A 23,871-nucleotide genomic window follows, 5' to 3' on the forward strand; every position below is an offset into this window, starting at 1 on the left:
TGCCTCACAGAGTTCAAGAAACAGACACATCTCAACTGTCACATCTGCTCCTGCCACACCCCCTAGTGGACATCTGGTGTCTCACTGACCTGCAGCCATTCCCCCAGTTCCCTCTCCCTCTCTCTGTGTGTGATTGTGTGGTTGGAGACAGGTGTGCTGGAGTCAGAGCAGTTCCCCACCAGCTGCAACCCGTTCTATAATCAAGACCTCTACAAATATTCAGTCCTGCCACTTCCACTCTGCCAGATTGTAACCTCTGCTCATTTTGCCGCTCTGACTCTGGTACCCGTCTCCTGTTCCATATCTCACCACCCTGCTACCCTGTTCTGGATTCAGCTCACCATCACTCCCTTGGATTTCCCTCCGGACCATTTACCCTGTCCCAACCCAGCTCACTCCAACCTCAGCCTCTACATCCGGTTACCTACAACAGCATTTTGCAGCGATACGCCATCCCATCTGGTTTGGGCTTAATGTGACTATCATTTATCATTTTTCAACAGGACAGTGAGCCAACACACCTCCAGGCTGTGTAAGGGCTATTTTACCAAGAAGGAGAGTGATGGACTGCTGCATCAGATGACCTGGCCTCCACAATCCCCCGACCTCAACCCAATTGAGATGGTTTGGGATGAGTCGGACCTCAGAGTGAAGGAAAAGTAGCCAACAAGTGCTCAGCATATGTGGGAACTCCAAGAGTGTGCAAAGCTGTCATCAAGGCAAAGTGTGGCTATTTAAAGAAAATCTGTTTTGGTTACTACATGATTCCATGTGTGTTATTTCATAGTTTTGATGTCTTCACTATTATTCTACAATGTAGAAAATAGTAAAAATAATGAAAAACCCTTGAGTAGGTGTTCTAAAGCTTTTCACCAGTAGTGTACATAGCAACAGTGCACTCAGTATTCAGACCAATACTTTTTCCAGTTTTTACTTAATTGAAAATCAATTAAATAATACCATTTCCTCATCAATCTATACACGATACCCCATAATGACAAAGCGAAAACAGTTTATTTTTATTTTTGCTAATTAATAAAAAATGTAACAGAAATAGCTTATGTAAATAAGGTTTCAGACACATTGCTATGAGACTCGAAATTGAGCTCAGGTGCATCTTGTTTCCATTGATCATCCTTGAGATGTTTCTACAACTTAATTGGAGTCCACCTGTGGTAAATTCAATTGATTGGATATGATATGGAAAGGCACACAACTGTCTATAAAAAGGTCCCACAGTTGACAGTGCATGTCACAGCAAAAACCAAGCCATGAGGTCGAAGGAACTGTCCGTAGAGTTCAAAGACAGGATTGTGTCGAAGCACAGATCTGGGGAAGGGTACCAAAACATTTCTGCAGCATTGAAGGTCCCCAAAAACACAGTGTCCGTCATTATTATTAAATTGAAAAAGTTCGGAACAACCAAGACTCTTCCTAGAGCTGGCCGCCCGGCCAAACTGAGCAATCGGGTGAGAAGGGCCTTGGTCAGGGAGGTGACCAAGAACCCGATGGTCACTCTGACAGAGCTCCAGAGTTCCTCTCTGGAGATGGGAGAACCTTCCAGAAGGACAACCATCCTTGCAGCACTTCATCAATCAGGCCTTTATGGTAAAGTGACCAGACGGAATCCACTCCTCAGTAAAAGTCACATGACAGCCCGCTTGGAGTTTGCCAAAAGACACCTGAAAGACTCTAGGACCATGATAAACAAGATTCTCTAGTCTTATAAAACGAAAATTGAACTCTTTGGCCTAAATGCCAAGCGTCACACTTCTGGTGGAAACCTTCTAACAGGACAACGACGATTAAAATCGAGCACACAGCCATGCAGTCTCCATAGACAAACATTGGCAGTAGAACGGCTTTACTGAAGAGCTCAGTGACTTTCAACGTGGCACCGTCATAGGATGCCACCTATCCAACAAGTCAGTTCGTCAAATTTCTGCACTGCTAGAGCTGCCCCGGTCAACTGTGAGGCCGACCCAAAAGGCCGACCCAGAGGCCGACCCAGAGGCCGACCCAAAAGGCCGACCCAAAAGGCCGACCCAAAAGGCCGACCCAAAAGGCCGACCCAAAACAACGCCGCTGGAGGAGAGGGTGCCAGAGCGGTCTTCTAGTGAGGCTTCTGCTGCGTGCACCACCCACCGCTTCCGAGTATATTACTCGCTAATGTACAGTCCCTAGTTAACAAAGTCAACGAAATCAGGGCAAGAGTTGCTTTACAAAGCGATATCCGGGATTGTAACATACTCTGTTTCACGGAGACATGGCTAGCTGGGGACAGGCTGTCGGAGTCCGTACAGTCAACGGGATTTTCAGTGCATCGTGCCGACAGGAACAAACATCTCTCTGGTAAGAAGAAGGGCGGGGGTGTATGTTTCATGATTAACGACTCATGGTGTAATTGTAACAACATACAAGAACTCAAGTCCTTTTGTTCACCTGACCTACAATTCCTCACAATCAAATACCGACTGTATTATCTCCCAAGAGAATTCTCCTCGGTTATCGTCACAGCCGTGTATAACCCCCCGCAAGCCGATACCAAGACGGCCATCAAGGAACTTCACACAAACTGGAAACCATATATCCAGAGGCTGCATTTATTGTAGCTGGGGATTTTAACAAAGCTAATTTGAGAACAAGGCTACCTATATTCTATCAGCATATCGATTGCAGTACACGAGGGAGTAACATGCTCGACCATTGCTACTCTACTTCCGCGATGCATACAAGGCCCTCCCCCGCCCTCCTTTTGTCAAATGACTCCATCTTGTTGCTCCCCTCCTATAGGCAGAAACTAAAACAGGAAGCACCCGTGCTTTAGGTCTATCCAACGCTGGTCTGATCATCCATCCAATCTACCTCATCCCCATACTGTATTTATGTATTTATCTTGCTCCTTTACACCCCAATATCTCTACTTGCACATTCATCTTCTGCACACCCAACTATTCCAGTGTTTAATTGCCATATTGTAATTACTTCGCCACCATGGCCTATTTATTTCCTTACCTCTCTTATCCTACCTCATTTGCACATGCTGTTTATAGATTTTTCTACTATATTATTGATTGTAAGTTTGTTTATTCCATGTGTAACTCTGTGTTGTTGTATGTGTCGAACTGCTTTGCTTTATCTTGGCCAGGTCGCAATTGCAAATGAGAACTTGTTCTCAACTAGCCTACCTGGTTAAATAAAGGTGAAATAAAAAATAATAAAAAATGTAATAAATAATAATTAAAAATAATTTAAAAAAAAAATCAGATTCCACCCTTCAAGATTGCTTGGATCACGTGGACTGGGATATGTTCCGGGTAGCCTCAGACAATAACATTGCTGTATACGCTGACTCTGTGAGCGAGTTTATTAGGAAGTGTATAGGAGATGTTGTACCCACTGTGACTATTAAAACGTTCCTTAACCAGATACCGTGGATTGATGGCAGCATTCACGCAAAACTGAAAGCGCATACCACCGCATTTAACCATGACAAGGCGACTGGAAACATGGCCGAATACAAAGTGTAGTTATTCCCCTCCGCAGGGCATTCAAACAAGCAAAGCGTCAGTATAGAGACAAAGTGGAGTCGCAATTCAACGCTTCAGACACGAGACGTATGTGGCAGGGTCTACAGACAATCACGGATAACAAAAAGAAAACCAGTCCCGTCGCGGACATCGACATCTTGCTCCCAGACAAATTAAACAATTTCTATGCGTGAGAGGATGTTTATTTATTTTTGCTGAGTTTATATACTGTGTCCTTCACTATCTATTCTTTACTATCTATTGCATCTTAGCCGCTCTGTCACTGCTCATCCATATATTTTATACTTATATATTCTCATCCCATTCCTTGACTAGATTGTGTGTATTAGGTTTTGTTGTGGAATTGTTAGATATCACCTGTTAGATACTGCTGCACTGTCAGATCTAGAAGCATAAACATTTCACTACACGCACAATAACATCTGCTAACCATGTGTATGAGACCAATACAATTAGTTTAGACTTTTAGTAGAGGGGAAAGACAAACAGAGAGATAGTAGAAAGAGAGAGAGAGAGGCAAAGACAAAAAGATAGTAGAGAGGGCAAAGAGAAACAGAGATAGTAGAGAGGACAAAGAGAAACAGAGATAGTAGAGAGGGCAAAGAGAAACAGAGATAGTAGAGAGGGCAAAGAGAAACAGAGATAGTAGAGAGGACAAAGAGAAACAGAGATAGTAGAGAGGGCAAAGAGAAACAGAGATAGTAGAGAGGGCAAAGAGAAACAGAGATAGTAGAGGGCAAAGAGAAACAGAGATAGTAGAGGGTAAAGAGAAACAGAGAGAGAGGAGAAAGAGACAATGGGAAGGGGGGAAAAAGCTTCAGGAGAAAAATGGAGGGGAACCCGTCAAACCAGAGTAACTTTGGTAAGTTTGAATCCCATTGTAGGTAAAGACATGCATGGTCATACACTCTGCCTGCCTCTAACTCACGGTTTACCTGGTCGGGCAAGGCATACTTACAATCAAACCAACAGGGCTGTTTTGGCCCGGGCAAGGCATACTTACGATAAAAATAAAAACAACTTTATTTAACTAGGCAAGTCAGTTAAGAACAAATTCTTATTTGACAATGACGGCCTAGAAACAGTGGGTTAACTGCCTTGTTCAGGGGCAGAAAGGACAGATTTTTTTTACCTTGTCAGCTCGGGGATTCGACCTTGCAACCTTTCGTTTACTTGGCCAATGCACTAACCACTAGGCTACCTGCTGGTTACTAGTCCAACACTCTAACCACAGGCTACCTGCTAGTTACTAGTCCAACGCTCTAACCACTAGGCTACCTGCTGGTTACTAGTCCAACACTAACCACTAGGCTACCTGCTAGTTACTAGTCCAACACTCTAACCACTAGGCTACCTGCTGGTTACTAGTCCAACACTCTAACCACTAGGCTACCTGCTAGTTACTAGTCCAACGCTCTAACCACTAGGCTACCTGCTGGTTACTAGTCCAACGCTCTAACCAGGAGGCTACTAGTCCAACACTCTAACCACTAGGCTACCTGCTGGTTACTAGTCCAACACTCTAACCATTACGTTACCTGCTGGTTACTAGTCCAACACTCTAACCACTAGGCTACCTGCTGGTTACTAGTCCAATGCTCTAACCAGGAGGCTACTAGTCCAACACTCTAACCACTAGGCTACCTGCTGGTTACTAGTCCAACACTCTAACCACTAGGCTACCTGCTGGTTACTAGTCCAACACTCTAACCACTAGGCTACCTGCTGGTTACTAGTCCAACACTCTAACCACTAGGCTACCTGCTGGTTACTAGTCCAACACTCTAACCACTAGGCTACCTGCTGGTTACTAGTCCAACACTAACCACTAGACTACCTGCTGGTTACTAGTCCAACACTAACCACTAGGCTACTAGTCCAACACTCTAACCACTAGGCTACCTGCTGGTTACTAGTCCAACACTCTAACCACTAGGCTACCTGCTGGTTACTAGTCCAACGCTCTAACCACTAGGCTACCTGCTGGTTACTAGTCCAACGCTCTAACCACTGGGCTACCTGCTGGTTACTAGTCCAACACTCTAACCACTAGGCTACCTGCTGGTTACGAGTCCAACACTCTAACCACTAGGCTACCTGCTGGTTACTAGTTCAACACTAACCACTAGGCTACCTGCTGGTTACTAGTCCAACACTCTAACCACTAGGCTACCTGCTGGTTACTAGTCCAACGCTCTAACCACTAGGCTACCTGCTGGTTACTAGTCCAACACTCTAACCACTAGGCTACCTGCTGGTTACTAGTCCAACACTCTAACCACTAGGCTACCTGCTGGTTACTAGTCCAACACTCTAACCGCTAAGCTACCTGCTGGTTACTAGTCCAATGCTTTAACCACTAGGCTACCTGCTGGTTACTAGTCCAACAATCTAACCGCTAGGCTACCTGCTGGTTACTAGTCCAACGCTCTAACCACTAGGCTACTAGTCCAACGCTCTAACCACTAGGCTACCTGCTGGTTACTAGTCCAACACTCTAACCACTAGGCTACCTGCTGGTTACGAGTCCAACACTCTAACCACTAGGCTACCTGCTGGTTACTAGTTCAACACTAACCACTAGGCTACCTGCTGGTTACTAGTCCAACACTCTAACCACTAGGCTACCTGCTGGTTACTAGTCCAACACTCTAACCACTAGGCTACCTGCTGGTTACTAGTCCAACGCTCTAACCACTAGGCTACCTGCTGGTTACTAGTCCAACACTCTAACCACTAGGCTACCTGCTGGTTACTAGTCCAACACTCTAACCACTAGGCTACCTGCTGGTTACTAGTCCAACACTCTAACCGCTAAGCTACCTGCTGGTTACGAGTCCAATGCTCTAACCACTAGGCTACCTGCTGGTTACTAGTCCAACACTCTAACCACTAGGCTACCTGATGGTTACTGGCACAACACTCTAACCACTAGGCTACTAGTCCAACACCCTAACCACTAGGCTACCTGCTGGTTACTAGTCCAACGCTCTAACCACTAGGCTACTAGTCCAACACTCTAACCACTAGGCTACCTGCTGGTTACTAGTCCAACGCTCTAACCACTAGGCTACCTGCTGGTTACTAGTCCAACACTAACCACTAGACTACCTGCCGCCCCTTAAATGATGATTGTTTGAACACGACATCACACAATGTCTTGAAGTCATTGACTGAGTCCCAAATGGCAACCAATTCCCTACATAGTGCACTACTTTTGTTTGTGAGGTCTTACCAAGTCCTATGGCCTGACAGTGCCCATACGAGTTCAGAACAGGAAGCAGAATAATTTCTAATTTGAATGCAGGCAAGTTGCATTCCCAGTTCAAACTAAGCTAACCAAGCTACTCAGACAGAGGTTGAACACATACATAAAGTATCTCTATAACTATATACAAAAACAAATAAAGTGGAATGTGGGCCCATCCATAATTTTGATTTATTTTATTCATTTCAGACCTTTTGGAGTGAACAGACACAACCGATGACAAATTTGATTATGAGAAAAGTTACAAAAATAAAACTGAATGACTTTAAAGACACGTGATAGTCAGGTGAAAGTTCTAGAAGAGATGATCCTTTTATTCCGTACTGGATCATCGGAGACGTTTCTTCGTTACGGAATCACGTTCAGACCGACGGACAGAAACGTAGACACTGAAGAAAGGCTGAGGCACAGACAAATATCTGCATCCAAAATAGCACCCTCTTCCCTCTATAGTGCACTAGGGGGAACCTGTTCCCTATATAGTGCACTAGGGGGACCATGTTCCCTCTATAGCGCACTAGGGGGGCCCTGTTCCCTCTATAGCGCACTAGGGGGGCCCTGTTCCCTCTATAGCGCACTAGGGGGACCATGTTCCCTCTATAGTGCACTAGGGGGACCCTGTTCCCTATATAGCGCACTAGGGGGCCCATGTTCCCTCTATAGCGCACTAGGGGGGGCCCTGTTCCCTATATAGCGCACTAGGGGGACCATGTTCCCTCTATAGCGCACTAGGGGGGCCCTGTTCCCTCTATAGCGCACTAGGGGGACCCTGTTCCCTCTATAGCGCACTAGGGGGACCCTGTTCCCTATATAGTGCACTAGGGGGGCCCTGTTCCCTCTATAGCGCACTAGGGGGGCCTGGTCAAAATATGATTCCCAGCTAGATAGACACAAGCTTACCTTACCTTATTTCCCAGTCGAAACCGAACCTATGAATGCAGATGTCTTTACCTCAGCAGAACTCTTGAGACCAAAGACTGGCCTAAAGAGTTTAGTTCATCTGAAAAGTAACAGAGAGACTATTCCCTATAAAGTACACTACTACACTAAGTTATATATATTATATATATATATATATAGTTATGTAGTAAGGTAGAATTCAGATGAATCCCTTGGTCTCTCACATTTACCTGGAACCCAAAACACCGTCATGAGAGAAGCTTTTCGTTCATAAAACACGAGTGTAAAATCCGAAACAGGAAACTTCAGACCATGTCGTCATGATGTCATCACGTTGGAGAGGAAATCAAACCCCCCCCCCAAAAAAAACCTTGTCAGGAGAATAATTCTCTAGTATTCATATAGTGTTACTATGTTTCACGTACATGGAATCTGCATGTACATCACTGAACAACAGTGGATTAATACACGTCAAAGTGAGTTAGAGCTAGATACCTGGAGAGAATACATAACATACTTTGAAGAAAGACATTTCTGAGGAAGAGAGAAAGATGATTGAATCTTCATATTTCAGTCGGTCCGGTATCCAAAACGTTTCTCCATCAGAGGGGAGTTTTTCTGTTGTAAAAGTCAGCGATTTAAATGGCATCTCGCAGAGACACAAAATACCACGATGGAGGAAGGAGTGAGAGAGTTATCTACAAGGAAAGAAAACAGAAAAACCGTCGGACAGGTCTGGAGCGGTCTATTCTGTTCAGAAAGTCTAGGCGGAGGTGAACTCAAGTCAGGACTAGCCCTCTCCGTCCCACGCCAAACTGTCCTGTCGTCTCCCTCTCCCTCCACACCATACCCACCACCATCGTCATTAACCAACCAACCCCCTCTGTTGTCTGAAGGTGGAAGGTCAGGTCACTTGGTAAAGGCGGCCACCACAGCCCACAACAACTCATTGGCGTTGGTCTTCGTGCTCTCCCCCTCTGGCTCCAGGTCCAAGAGCTGCCGTACTCTCTTCATGGCCAGGTCATACTGGTCGTCCAGCAGGGGGGAAAATGCATTCTCCAGGACATCAGACGAGTGGGCCAGGAAGATGAGGGCGAGCAGCCGCTTGTCCATGCGGTGCGGGTCGTTGACCCATTTCTCCAACACGGCCTCCTGAACCCTCTTGACGAGGCGTTGTTTGATGTTGTTGTTGGTGAGCGGGTGAGTGGTCATGTCGAAGAGGAGGAAGTTCTGTTTCTCCGTGGTCAGCACGCCCTTTTCCACCAGGTTCTTGGCTAGGCGCTCCCTCACGTTCCTCAGCTGGTAGTGTAGCTTCAGAGGGTTCCACGTCTCACCTACAGGGAGGAGAGAACAGAGGTGTTAAGACCTACAGGGAGGAGAGAACAGAGGTGTTAAGACCTACAGGGAGGAGAGAACAGAGGTGTTAAGACCTACAGGGAGGAGAGAACAGAGGTGTTAAGACCTACAGGGAGGAGAGAACAGAGGTGTTAAGACCTACAGGGAGGAGGAGAGAACAGAGGTGTTAAGACCTACAGGGAGGAGGAGAGAACAGAGGTGTTAAGACCTACAGGGAGGAGAGAACAGAGGTGTTAAGACCTACAGGGAGGAGGAGAGAACAGAGGTGTTAAGACCTACAGGGAGGAGAGAACAGAGGTGTTAAGACCTACAGGGAGGAGGAGAGAACAGAGGTGTTAAGACCTACAGGGAGGAGGAGAGAACAGAGGTGTTAAGACCTACAGGGAGGAGAGAACAGAGGTGTTAAGACCTACAGGGAGGAGAAAACAGAAGTGTTAAGACCTACATTGAGGAGGAGAGAACAGAGGTGTTAAGACCTACAGGGGGGAGAGAACAGAGGTGTTAAGACCTACAGGGAGGAGGAGAGAACAGAGGTGTTAAGACCTACAGGGAGGAGGAGAGAACAGAGGTGTTAAGACCTACAGGGAGGAGGAGAGAACAGAGGTGTTAAGACCTACAGGGAGGAGAGAACAGAGGTGTTAAGACCTACAGGGAGGGAGAAGAGTGGTGTTGAGACCTACAGGGGGGAGGAGAGTGGTGTTGAGACCTACAGGGGGGGAGAACAGAGGTGTTAAGACCTACAGGGAGGAGGAGAGTGGTGTTGAGACCTACAGGGAGGAGGAGAGAACAGAGGTGTTAAGACCTACAGGGAGGAGGAGAGTGGTGTTGAGACCTACAGGGAGGAGGAGAAGAGTGGTGTTGAGACCTACAGGGGGGAGGAGAAGAGTGGTGTTGAGACCTACAGGGGGGAGGAGAAGAGTGGTGTTGAGACCTACAGGGGGGAGAAGAGTGGTGTTGAGACCTACAGGGGGGAGAAGAGTGGTGTTGAGACCTACAGGGGGGAGAAGAGTGGTGTTGAGACCTACAGGGGGGAGGAGAGTGGTGTTGAGACCTACAGGGGTGAGAAGAGTGGTGTTGAGACCTACAGGGGTGAGAAGAGTGGTGTTGAGACCTACAGGGGGGAGGAGAAGAGTGGTGTTGAGACCTACAGGGGGGAGGAGAGTGGTGTTGAGACCTACAGGGGGGAGAAGAGGGGTGTTGAGACCTACAGGGGGGAGGAGAGTGGTGTTGAGACCTACAGAGGAGGAGAAGAGGGGTGTTGAGACCTACAGGGGGGAGGAGAGTGGTGTTGAGACCTACAGGGGGGGAGAAGAGTGGTGTTGAGACCTACAGGGGGGAGGAGAGTGGTGTTGAGACCTACAGGGGTGAGAAGAGTGGTGTTGAGACCTACAGGGGGGAGGAGAAGAGTGGTGTTGAGACCTACAGGGGGGAGGAGAGTGGTGTTGAGACCTACAGGGGGGAGGAGAGGGGTGTTGAGACCTACAGGGGGGAGGAGAGGGGTGTTGAGACCTACAGGGGGGAGGAGAGGGGTGTTGAGACCTACAGGGGGGAGGAGAGGGGTGTTGAGACCTACAGGGGGGAGGAGAGGGGTGTTGAGACCTACAGGGGGGAGGAGAGTGGTGTTGAGACCTACAGGGGGGAGGAGAGTGGTGTTGAGACCTACAGGGAGGAGAAGAGTGGTGTTGAGACCTACAGGGAGGAGGAGAAGAGTGGTGTTGAGACCTACAGGGAGGAGGAGAAGAGTGGTGTTGAGACCTACAGGGGGGAGGAGAGTGGTGTTGAGACCTACAGGGAGGAGGAGAAGAGTGGTGTTGAGACCTACAGGGAGGAGGAGAAGAGTGGTGTTGAGACCTACAGGGAGGGAGAAGAGGGGTGTTGAGACCTACAGGGGGGGAGGAGAAGAGTGGTGTTGAGACCTACAGGGGGGAGAAGAGTGGTGTTGAGACCTACAGGGGGGAGAAGAGTGGTGTTGAGACCTACAGGGAGGGAGAAGAGGGGTGTTGAGACCTACAGGGGGGGAGGAGAAGAGTGGTGTTGAGACCTACAGGGGGGAGAAGAGTGGTGTTGAGACCTACAGGGGGGAGAAGAGTGGTGTTGAGACCTACAGGGGTGAGAAGAGTGGTGTTGAGACCTACAGGGAGGAGGAGAAGAGTGGTGTTGAGACCTACAGGGGGGAGGAGAAGAGTGGTGTTGAGACCTACAGGGGGGAGAAGAGTGGTGTTGAGACCTACAGGGGGGAGAAGAGTGGTGTTGAGACCTACAGGGGGGAGAAGAGTGGTGTTGAGACCTACAGGGGGGAGGAGAGTGGTGTTGAGACCTACAGGGGTGAGAAGAGTGGTGTTGAGACCTACAGGGGTGAGAAGAGTGGTGTTGAGACCTACAGGGAGGGAGAAGAGGGGTGTTGAGACCTACAGGGGGGGAGGAGAAGAGTGGTGTTGAGACCTACAGGGGGGAGAAGAGTGGTGTTGAGACCTACAGGGGGGAGAAGAGTGGTGTTGAGACCTACAGGGGTGAGAAGAGTGGTGTTGAGACCTACAGGGAGGAGGAGAAGAGTGGTGTTGAGACCTACAGGGGGGAGGAGAAGAGTGGTGTTGAGACCTACAGGGGGGAGGAGAGTGGTGTTGAGACCTACAGGGGGGAGGAGAGTGGTGTTGAGACCTACAGGGGGGAGGAGAGTGGTGTTGAGACCTACAGGGAGGAGAAGAGTGGTGTTGAGACCTACAGGGAGGAGGAGAAGAGTGGTGTTGAGACCTACAGGGAGGAGGAGAAGAGTGGTGTTGAGACCTACAGGGGGGAGGAGAGTGGTGTTGAGACCTACAGGGAGGAGGAGAAGAGTGGTGTTGAGACCTACAGGGAGGAGGAGAAGAGTGGTGTTGAGACCTACAGGGGGGAGGAGAGTGGTGTTGAGACCTACAGGGAGGGAGAAGAGGGGTGTTGAGACCTACAGGGGGGAGGAGAGTGGTGTTGAGACCTACAGGGAGGGAGAAGAGGGGTGTTGAGACCTACAGGGGGGGAGGAGAAGAGTGGTGTTGAGACCTACAGGGGGGAGAAGAGTGGTGTTGAGACCTACAGGGGGGAGAAGAGTGGTGTTGAGACCTACAGGGGTGAGAAGAGTGGTGTTGAGACCTACAGGGAGGAGGAGAAGAGTGGTGTTGAGACCTACAGGGGGGAGGAGAAGAGTGGTGTTGAGACCTACAGGGGGGAGGAGAGTGGTGTTGAGACCTACAGGGAGGAGGAGAAGAGTGGTGTTGAGACCTACAGGGGGGAGGAGAGTGGTGTTGAGACCTACAGGGGGGAGGAGAGTGGTGTTGAGACCTACAGGGGGGGAGGAGAGGGGTGTTGAGACCTACAGGGGGGAGAAGAAGAGTGGTGTTGAGACCTACAGGGGGGAGGAGAGTGGTGTTGAGACCTACAGGGAGGAGGAGAAGAGTGGTGTTGAGACCTACAGGGAGGAGGAGAAGAGTGGTGTTGAGACCTACAGGGGGGAGAAGAGGGGTGTTGAGACCTACAGGGGGGGAGAAGAGGGGTGTTGAGACCTACAGGGGGGAGAAGAGTGGTGTTGAGACCTACAGGGGGGAGAAGAGTGGTGTTGAGACCTACAGGGGGGAGGAGAGTGGTGTTGAGACCTACAGGGGTGAGAAGAGTGGTGTTGAGACCTACAGGGGGGAGGAGAAGAGTGGTGTTGAGACCTACAGGGAGGAGGAGAAGAGGGGTGTTGAGACCTACAGGGGGGAGAAGAAGAGGGGTGTTGAGACCTACAGGGGGGAGAAGAAGAGTGGTGTTGAGACCTACAGGGGGGAGGAGAGTGGTGTTGAGACCTACAGGGGGGAGGAGAGTGGTGTTGAGACCTACAGGGGGGAGGAGAGTGGTGTTGAGACCTACAGGGGGGAGGAGAGTGGTGTTGAGACCTACAGGGGGGAGGAGAGTGGTGTTGAGACCTACAGGGGGGAGAAGAGTGGTGTTGAGACCTACAGGGGGGGAGGAGAGTGGTGTTGAGACCTACAGGGGGGGAGGAGAGTGGTGTTGAGACCTACAGGGGGGAGAAGAAGAGGGGTGTTGAGACCTACAGGGAGGAGGAGAAGAGGGGTGTTGAGACCTACAGGGGGGAGAAGAAGAGGGGTGTTGAGACCTACAGGGGGGAGGAGAGTGGTGTTGAGACCTACAGGGGGGAGGAGAGTGGTGTTGAGACCTACAGGGGGGAGGAGAGGGGTGTTGAGACCTACAGGGGTGAGGAGAGTGGTGTTGAGACCTACAGGGGGGAGGAGAAGAGTGGTGTTGAGACCTACAGGGGGGAGGAGAGTGGTGTTGAGACCTACAGGGGGGAGGAGAGTGGTGTTGAGACCTACAGGGGGGAGGAGAGTGGTGTTGAGACCTACAGGGGGGAGGAGAGTGGTGTTGAGACCTACAGGGGGGAGGAGAGTGGTGTTGAGACCTACAGGGGGGAGGAGAGTGGTGTTGAGACCTACAGGGGGGAGGAGAGGGGTGTTGAGACCTACAGGGGGGGAGGAGAGGGGTGTTGAGACCTACAGGGGGGGAGGAGGGGGGTGTTGAGACCTACAGGGGGGGAGGAGAGTGGTGTTGAGACCTACAGGGGTGAGGAGAGTGGTGTTGAGACCTACAGGGGGGGAGGAGAGTGGTGTTGAGACCTACAGGGGGGGGGGGGGGAGAGGGTGTTGAGACCTAGTGAGGAGAGTGGTGTTGAGACCTACAGGGGGGAGGAGAGTGGTGTTGAGACCTACAGGGGGGAGGAGAGTGGTGTTGAGACCTACAGGGGGGAGGAGAGTGGTGTTGAGACCTACAGGGGGAGGAGAGTGGTGTTGAGACCTACAGGGGGGAGGAGAGTGGTGTTGAGACCTACAGGGGGGGGGGGGGGGAGAGTGGTGTTGAGACCTACAGGGGGGGGGGGGGGAGAGTGGTGTTGAGACCTACAGGGGGGAGGAGAGTGGTGTTGAGACCTACAGGGGGGGAGGAGAGTGGTGTTGAGACCTACAGGGGGGAGGAGAGTGGTGTTGAGACCTACAGGGGGGGAGGAGAGTGGTGTTGAGACCTACAGGGAGGAGAGTGGTGTTGAGACCTACAGGGGGGAGGAGAGTGGTGTTGAGACCTACAGAGGAGGAGGAGAGTGGTGTTGAGACCTACAGGGGGGAGGAGAGTGGTGTTGAGACCTACAGGGGGGAGGAGAGTGGTGTTGAGACCTACAGGGGGGAGGAGAGTGGTGTTGAGACCTACAGGGGGGAGGAGAGTGGTGTTGAGACCTACAGGGGGGAGGAGAGGGGTGTTGAGACCTACAGGGGGGGAGGAGAGTGGTGTTGAGACCTACAGAGGAGGAGAAGAGGGGTGTTGAGACCTACAGGGAGGAGGAGAGTGGTGTTGAGACCTACAGGGGGGAGAAGAGTGGTGTTGAGACCTACAGGGGGGAGAAGAGTGGTGTTGAGACCTACAGGGGGGAGAAGAGGGGTGTTGAGACCTACAGGGGGGAGAAGAGTGGTGTTGAGACCTACAGGGGGGAGAAGAGTGGTGTTGAGACCTACAGGGGGGGAGGAGAGTGGTGTTGAGACCTACAGGGGGGAGGAGAAGAGTGGTGTTGAGACCTACAGGGGGGAGGAGAAGAGTGGTGTTGAGACCTACAGGGAGGTAGAAGAGTGGTGTTGAGACCTACAGGGAGGAGGAGAAGAGGGGTGTTGAGACCTACAGGGGGGAGAAGAAGAGGGGTGTTGAGACCTACAGGGGGGAGGAGAGTGGTGTTGAGACCTACAGGGGGGAGGAGAGTGGTGTTGAGACCTACAGGGGGGAGGAGAGTGGTGTTGAGACCTACAGGGGGGAGGAGAGTGGTGTTGAGACCTACAGGGGGGAGGAGAGTGGTGTTGAGACCTACAGGGGGGGGGAGAGTGGTGTTGAGACCTACAGGGGGGGAGGAGAGTGGTGTTGAGACCTACAGGGGGGAGAAGAAGAGGGGTGTTGAGACCTACAGGGAGGAGGAGAAGAGGGGTGTTGAGGCCTACAGGGGGGAGAAGAAGAGGGGTGTTGAGACCTACAGGGGGAGGAGAGTGGTGTTGAGACCTACAGGGGGGAGGAGAGTGGTGTTGAGACCTACAGGGGGGGAGGAGAGGGGTGTTGAGACCTACAGGGGGGAGGAGAGGGGTGTTGAGACCTACAGGGGTGAGGAGAGTGGTGTTGAGACCTACAGGGAGGAGGAGAAGAGTGGTGTTGAGACCTACAGGGGGGAGGAGAGTGGTGTTGAGACCTACAGGGGGGAGGAGAGTGGTGTTGAGACCTACAGGGGGGAGGAGAGTGGTGTTGAGACCTACAGGGGGGAGGAGAGTGGTGTTGAGACCTACAGGGGGGAGGAGAGTGGTGTTGAGACCTACAGGGGGGAGGAGAGGGGTGTTGAGACCTACAGGGGGGGAGGAGAGGGGTGTTGAGACCTACAGGGGGGGAGGAGAGTGGTGTTGAGACCTACAGGGGTGAGGAGAGTGGTGTTGAGACCTACAGGGGGGGAGGAGAGTGGTGTTGAGACCTACAGGGGGGGAGGAGAGTGGTGTTGAGACCTACGGGGGGGGGGGGGAAGAGGGGTGTTGAGACCTACAGGGGTGAGGAGAGTGGTGTTGAGACCTACAGGGGGGAGGAGAGTGGTGTTGAGACCTACAGGGGGGAGGAGAGTGGTGTTGAGACCTACAGGGGGGGAGGAGAGTGGTGTTGAGACCTACAGGGGGGGAGGAGAGTGGTGTTAAGCTTGACGCAGAGTTCAAACCGCAAAGCAGCGTTGTCGATGTAACATATGTCCACAACTCGATAACAGCCAAATAAAAAGGCCTGGGGGACAGAGTAGTTATTCCATTGTATTGCCTTTTGCTTATTCTCATTCGTTGTCTTATTTTTATTGTAATAAATCTTGCCATTTTAAACACTTCAAATCCAGTTTGGGCTGGAAAGGCTACGAGGCAAGTGTGCCAAACAAGTGAAAATACATTTCTAATCAAATCAATCAAACTGAGAACTTGGAAGTTCTTGGGCAGCTTGGCTCAGACGAATGTTACAACAGTAGCAAGGCCACGCAATGTGGGCTTCGGGTGGTTGCTATGACTACGCGCCAGGACGTTTTCACAGGAATTCTAAACAACAGAAATACAGCCCGAAAACATCAGATGTACAAGTTGTGCAAATCAAAATCAAAATGTGGTCCCGTGTGGCTCAGTTGGTAGAGCATGGCGCTTGCAACGCCAGGGTTGTGGGTTCAATTCCCACGGGGGGACCAGGGTTCAATTCCCACGGGGGGACCAGGATGAATATGTATGAACTTTCCAATTTGTAAGTCGCTCTGGATAAGAGCGTCTGCTAAATTACTTAAATGTAAATGCAAACAACAACAAAAAAGGGTAGCCATAAACATGAGTTTAAATCTAAAATGAAGAAAAAAAATTAAATACTGAATATATTTGAATATTAATAATAAACTGATTTATAGCCTACTATCACAACTAGGCCTATACCAATCCAGAGGTGTGGAAATCCTGGACTCAGGCGGGCGTCTGGACTCTGCCTCACGGTTGAGTGACTACATCATTGCACTACATTTTTGTCAAACAGTAGAGCTGGCCTGGTAACATATATATATATATATATATTTTTTTTTTTTTAAACATCACGTTTCAGATGTCAAATCCCTTGTTTGGTTGAGCTCATTTTCTCCTGTGTTTTTTAACAACCTAGACACTTTGATCCTCTTTTTGGTGGTTGGCCTGGGTGTCTCCCCCCCCCCAGTTTGGTGGCTGAGACCACTCTGTTAGTAGTAAACCTCTGTTTGGTGGCTGAGACCACTCTGTTAGTAGTAAACCTCTGTTTAGTGGCTGAGACCACTTAGTAGTAAACCTCTGTTTGGTGGCTGAGACCACTCTGTTAGTAGTAAACCTCTGTTTGATGGCTGAGACCACTCTGTTAGTAGTAAACCTCTGTTTGGTGGCTGAGACCACTCTGTTAGTAGTAAACCTCTGTTTGATGGCTGAGACCACTCTGTTAGTAGTAAACCTCTGTTTGGGGGCTGGCCTGGCTGAGACCACTCTGTTAGTAGTAAACCTCTGTTTGGGGGCTGAGACCACTCTGTTAGTAGTAAACCTCTGTTTGGTGGCTGAGACCACTCTGTTAGTAGTAAACCTCTGTTTGGTGGCTGAGACCACTCTGTTAGTAGTAAACCTCTGTTTGGTGGCTGAGACCACTCTGTTAGTAGTAAACCTCTGTTTGGAGCCTGAGACCACTCTGTTAGTAGTAAACCTCTGTTTGGAGGCTGAGACCACTCTGTTAGTAGTAAACCTCTGTTTGGGGGATGAGACCACTCTGTTAGTACTAAACCTCTGTTTGGGGGCTGAGACCACTCTGTTAGTAGTAAACCTCTGTTTGGGGGCTGAGACCACTCTGTTAGTAGTAAACCTCTGTTTGGTGGCTGAGACCACTCTGTTAGTAGTAAACCTCTGTTTGGTGGCTGAGACCACTCTGTTAGTAGTAAACCTCTGTTTGGGGGCTGAGACCACTCTGTTAGTAGTAAACCTCTGTTTGGTGGCTGAGACCACTCTGTTAGTAGTAAACCTCTGTTTGGTGGCTGAGACCACTCTGTTAGTAGTAAACCTCTGTTTGGGGGCTGAGACCACTCTGTTAGTAGTAAACCTCTGTTTGGGGGCTGAGACCACTCTGTTAGTAGTAAACCTCTGTTTGGGGGCTGAGACCACTCTGTTAGTAGTAAACCTCTGTTTGGGGGCTGAGACCACTCTGTTAGTAGTAAACCTCTGTTTGGGGGCTGAGACCACTCTGTTAGTAGTAAACCTCTGTTTGGTGGCTGAGACCACTCTGTTAGTAGTAAACCTCTGTTTGGGGGCTGAGACCACTCTGTTAGTAGTAAACCTCTGTTTGGGGGCTGAGACCACTCTGTTAGTAGTAAACCTCTGTTTGGGGGCTGAGACCACTCTGTTAGTAGTAAACCTCTAACACACTCACCGCTGAGCAGCTCAATCCAGCTCTGCACCGTCTCTGGGGGCTGTGTCTCCTTCACGTGTTTGAGAGCCTCGTCCAATAGCACGTCCCCTGTCGGAGCATCTGACTTACAGATCACCTGGAGACAATAGAACCACACAGTCAGAATCAGAATCCAACTAGGGTAGAGGCTACATACAGTCAGAATCCAACTAGGGTATAGGCTACATACAGTCAGAATCCAGCTAGGGTATAGGTTATATACAGTCAGAATCCAGCTAGGGTATAGGCTACATACAGTCAGAATCAGAATCCAACTAGGGTATAGGCTACATACAGTCAGAATCCAACTAGGGTATAGGCTACATACAGTCAGAATCCAACTAGGGTATAGGCTACATACAGTCAGAATCCAGCTAGGGTATAGGCTACATACAGTCAGAATCCAACTAGGGTATAGGCTACATACAGTCAGAATCAGAATCCAACTAGGGTATAGGCTACATACAGTCAGAATCCAACTAGGGTATAGGCTACATACAGTCAGAATCCAGCTAGGGTATAGGTTATATACAGTCAGAATCCAGCTAGGGTATAGGCTACATACAGTCAGAATCAGAATCCAACTAGGGTATAGACTACATACAGTCAGAATCCAACTAGGGTATAGGCTACATACAGTCAGAATCCAACTAGGGTATAGGCTACATACAGTCACAATCAGAATCCAACTAGGGTATAGGCTACATACAGTCAGAATCCAACTAGGGTATAGGCTACATACAGTCAGAATCCAACTAGGGTATAGGCTACATACAGTCAGAATCCAACTAGGGTATAGGCTACATACAGTCAGAATCCAACTAGGGTATAGGCTACATACAGTCAGAATCAGAATCCAACTAGGGTATAGGCTACATACAGTCAGAATCCAACTAGGGTATAGGCTACATACAGTCAGAATCAGAATCCAACTAGGGTATAGGCTACATACAGTCAGAATCCAACTAGGGTATAGGCTACATACTGTCAGAATCAGAATCCAACTAGGGTATAGGCTACATACAGTCAGAATCCAACTAGAGTATAGGCTGCATACAGTCAGAATCCAACTAAGGTATAGGCTACATACAGTCAGAATCAGAATCCAACTAGGGTATAGGCTACATACAGTCAGAATCCAGCTAGGGTATAGGCTACATACAGTCAGAATCCAACTAGGGTATAGGCTACATACAGTCAGAATCCAACTAGGGTATAGGCTACATACAGTCAGAATCCAACTAGGGTCTGGGCTACATACAGTCAGAATCAGAATCCAACTAGGGTATAGGCTACATACTGTCAGAATCAGAATCCAACTAGGGTATAGGCTACATACAGTCAGAATCAGAATCCAACTAGGGTATAGGCTACATACAGTCAGAATCAGAATCCAACTAGGGTATAGGCTACATACAGTCAGAATCAGAATCCAACTAGGGTATAGGCTACATAGTCAGAATCCAGCTAGGGTATAGGCTACATACAGTCAGAATCCAACTAGGGTATAGGCTACATACAGTCAGAATCAGAATCCAACTAGGGTATAGGCTACATACAGTCAGAATCAGAATCCAGCTAGGGTATAGGCTACATACAGTCAGAATCCAGCTAGGGTATAGGCTACATACAGTCAGAATCCAACTAGGGTATAGGCTACATACAGTCAGAATCCAGCTAGGGTATAGGCTACATACAGTCAGAATCCAGCTAGGGTATAGGCTACATACAGTCAGAATCAGAATCCAACTAGGGTATAGGCTACATACAGTCAGAATCCAACTAGGGTATAGGCTACATACAGTCAGAATCAGAATCCAACTAGGGTATAGGCTACATACAGTCAGAATCCAATTAGAGTATAGGCTGCATACAATCAGAATCAGAATCCAACTAGGGTATAGGCTACATACAGTCAGAATCAGAATCCAACTAGGGTATAGGCTACATACAGTCAGAATCAGAATCCAACTAGGGTATAGGCTACATACAGTCAGAATCCAATTAGGGTATAGGCTGCATACAGTCAGAATCAGAATCCAACTAGGGTATAGGCTACATACAGTCAGAATCAGAATCCAGCTAGGGTATAGGCTACATACAGTCAGAATTCAGCTAGGGTATAGGCTACATACAGTCAGAATCAGAATCCAACTAGGGTATAGACTACATACAGTCAGAATCCAACTAGGGTATAGGCTACATACAGTCAGAATCCAGCTAGGGTATAGGCTACATACAGTCAGAATCCAGCTAGGGTATAGCCTACATAGTCAGAATCCAGCTAGGGTATAGGTTATATATAGTCAGAATCCAGCTAGGGTATAGGTTATATACAGTCAGAATCCAACTAGGGTATAGGTTATATACAGTCAGAATCCAGCTAGGGTATAGGTTATATACAGTCAGAATCCAGCTAGGGTATAGGTTATATACAGTCAGAATCCAGCTAGGGTATAGGTTATATACAGTCAGAATCCAGCTAGGGTATAGGTTATATACAGTCAGAATCCAGCTAGGGTATAGGTTATATACAGTCAGAATCCAGCTAGGGTATAGGTTATATACAGTCAGAATCCAGCTAGGGTATAGGTTATATACAGTCAGAATCTAGCTAGGGTATAGGTTATATACAGTCAGAATCCAGCTAGGGTATAGGTTATATACAGTCAGAATCCAGCTAGGGTATAGGTTATATACAGTCAGAATCCAGCTAGGGTATAGGTTATATACAGTCAGAATCCAACTAGGGTATAGGCTACATACAGTCAGAATCCAACTAGGGTATAGGCTACATACAGTCAGAATCCAACTAGGGTATAGGCTACATACAGTCAGAATCAGAATCCAACTAGGGTATAGGCTACATACAGTCAGAATCCAACTAGGGTATAGGCTACATACAGTCAGAATCCAACTAGGGTATAGGCTACATACAGTCAGAATCCAACTAGGGTATAGGCTACATAGTCAGAATCCAATTAGAGTATAGGCTGCATACACAGTCAGAATCAGAACACAACGATACTGCCATGTAATGGCTTCCAGATCACCTGCAGACAACTTAATGTGTCTAAAATGTTCCATTGGAAATGTGTCTTCTGCTCTGCTCTCAACCTCTCAGCCCAACACAACACATTGGAGGAGCACATTTTTGGGGTTAGGTGCCTTGCTCAAGGGCACAATGGTAGGAGATATAGCCTTACCTGGGGGGGCTCTCTACACGGAGTAAACTGGCTTGAATTTGTTTGGGGGGTAATTCACAGCCAGTGTTGCCTACAATTTTTTGGTGAGATCCACTATGGGCGCCTTGATTTGTTGCTCGATGACATTTTGCATTGATGTCACAGCACCATATGTGCCTTGCTGCGGCATAGCTGCGGTCCCTGACCTAGCGTTTTCAACCCCCTAATCCTGCCACACACACCCTCCTTGTGCTTCTATGCCCATGTGTGCGCCATTGACGTGACTTCTCATCTCACGTGGGAAAACGTCACACATCCGCGTAGTCGTGGCTGCTGTTCCGTTTGTTGCGACTTGGCCACCTGCTAAACCTTTCGTATTAAAAAAAAAAAAAACTTTTAATAACCGTTTAAATCAAAAACGATGCATTTAACACATTAACCAACGTTGTAGTTTTTCCCCCCCTTCGCTTTATTTTTTCATTCAACGTTTTCACCCCACGCTTTAGTACCTGGCTACCAAGAGATCAACTCAGACAACGCTCTCTACAGTACTAATAAAGGGAAAGTCCTTATTCCCAGCGTGTGAGTGTGACTCCATTTGTTGGCTAGTACATGCTGTAACTATATGTTTTGTATCCCCCACAACTACAGACACTGGAGACACGCCCGACACAGCTCTGAGAGGCTACACCAAAAACCCTAAAACACACAGCCGGGTCGGTGCGTAGCGAAGGAACAGCCGGCGACCTGCCACTGACAACCGACCCAGCCATCACCCGCACCCCGCGCTTCTCTCTTGCTCTCCATATTCAACGAGAGACAGATAACAACACAGGTGCTGGTAGGGGTGTCCGCGGCGCTGGTAGGGGTGTCCGCGGCGCCGGTAGGGGTGTCCGCGGCGCCGGTAGGGGTGTCCGCGGCGCCGGTAGGGGTGTCCGCGGCCATGGAGGGCGCATCTAAGTCCCCTTGGACTGTCAGTGTTCAGCAGTGAAAACTCCTTTGAATCTGCAGGAGACTGGCGTGCTATTAAGTGTATAACCTGCGATATGTTTATAGTTGTCACGGGAAAATGGCCGATGGATACCCTCATTTGTAAAAAATAAAAATAATAATAAATAATATTACTCTTCATGAAGCAATAAAACATTTGACCAAGTCATTTTGAATTCCTTAAAGTGTAGAAGAGGTGAAAAAAATTGTCTATCAACAATGACAAGCCACCGGGGTCGGATAACTTGGATGGAAAATTACTGGAGGATAATAGCGGACGGTATTGCCACATCTTCAATTTAAGCCTACTAGAAAGTGTGTGCATTCAGGCCTGTAAGGAAGCACAAGTTATTCCCCTACTTAAGGACAGTAAAGCCCCCTTCACTGGCTCAAATAGCCAACCAATCAGCCTGTTACCAACCTTTTGGAAAAATTTTGGGGAAAATGGTGTTTGACCAGATACAATGCTATTTCACACTAAACATATTGACAGCAGACTTTCAGCACGCTTATAGGGAAGGACACTCAACAAGCCCTTACACAAAATGACTGCTGATTGGCCGAGAGAAATTTCTTCTTCTATGTAAAATGTTGTTGATTAGTACAATAAAATAATATGTTCTCCTAGCAATTGCCAATAAAATAAGTACTAAATTAAAAGGATCGTCATCTGTAGCCCCACGAAATCAGTTAAATTAAGCTGAATAACGCCAACACACTCCTATTGAATAATATGCATTCACCTGTATTTTAAATAGAACTGGGCTACATCTTGATTTACCATTCAAGTTAATTATTACCATTATATTGTTTTGTAGTTAGATTGGTATTAAAAAAAACGAAGTTAAATTCATAGCATGATTGTTTAATTGATTAAATGAATGCATTTTTTGGGCTGTTTCTCCCCGCCAAAATTGGACATAACATTTTTTCAGATGCAATGATACTGAACTCAAAGATGCCCAACGATTAAACAGAACTGTAGCCGAGTTTCTGTGACTTTGGCTTATACACCTTTTTTGTTTGTTTTGGTATCGTGAAACTAAACCTGGTATTGGTATTGAATAGAAAATGCTCTGGTATGGTAACAACACTAGAGCCCATGCACCAGAACCAGAGACATTTACATTTCTATTTAGGCTACTGGTAAAGTTGTCAATCAACTGTAAACAGAGCATAACGTGGTTTTATTTCCTTACCTCATCCAGCATAACGTGGTTTTATTTCCTTACCTCATCCAGCATAACCTGGTTTTATTTCCTTACCTCATCCAGCATAACGTGGTTTTATTTCCTTACCTCATCCAGCATAACCTGGTTTTATTTCCTTACCTCATCCAGCATAATGTGGCAGCATAATGTGGTTTTATTTCCTTACCTCATCCAGCATAACGTGGTTTTATTTCCTTACCTCATCCAGCATAACGTGGTTTTATTTCCTTACCTCATCCAGCATAATGTGGTTTTATTTCCTTACCTCATCCAGCATAATGTTGCAGCATAACGTGGTTTTATTTCCTTGCCTCATCCAGCATAACGTGGTTTTATTTCCTTACCTCATCCAGCATAACGTGGTTTTATTTCCTTACCTCATCCAGCATAACGTGGTTTTATTTCCT

General features: G+C 48.2%; 1 protein-coding gene across 1 annotated transcript in view; it reads right to left on the reverse strand.

Moving 5' to 3' along the window:
* Positions 1-6,966: 6,966 nt before the first annotated feature.
* The window catches only part of LOC120063475 (Golgi phosphoprotein 3-like), a 38,552-nt gene continuing 21,647 nt past the window's right edge, over positions 6,967-23,871 (reverse strand). Inside the window, exons 3-4 of the mRNA XM_039013856.1 lie at positions 18,061-18,175; positions 6,967-9,053 (exon numbers count right to left, since the gene is read on the reverse strand). Coding sequence (XP_038869784.1) covers positions 8,629-9,053; positions 18,061-18,175 — 540 coding nt within the window. The 3' untranslated portion in view covers positions 6,967-8,628. The remainder of the gene's footprint in view (positions 9,054-18,060; positions 18,176-23,871) is intronic.

This window comes from Salvelinus namaycush, chromosome 18 (assembly GCF_016432855.1).
Source record: "Salvelinus namaycush isolate Seneca chromosome 18, SaNama_1.0, whole genome shotgun sequence".
NCBI lineage: Eukaryota > Metazoa > Chordata > Actinopteri > Salmoniformes > Salmonidae > Salvelinus > Salvelinus namaycush.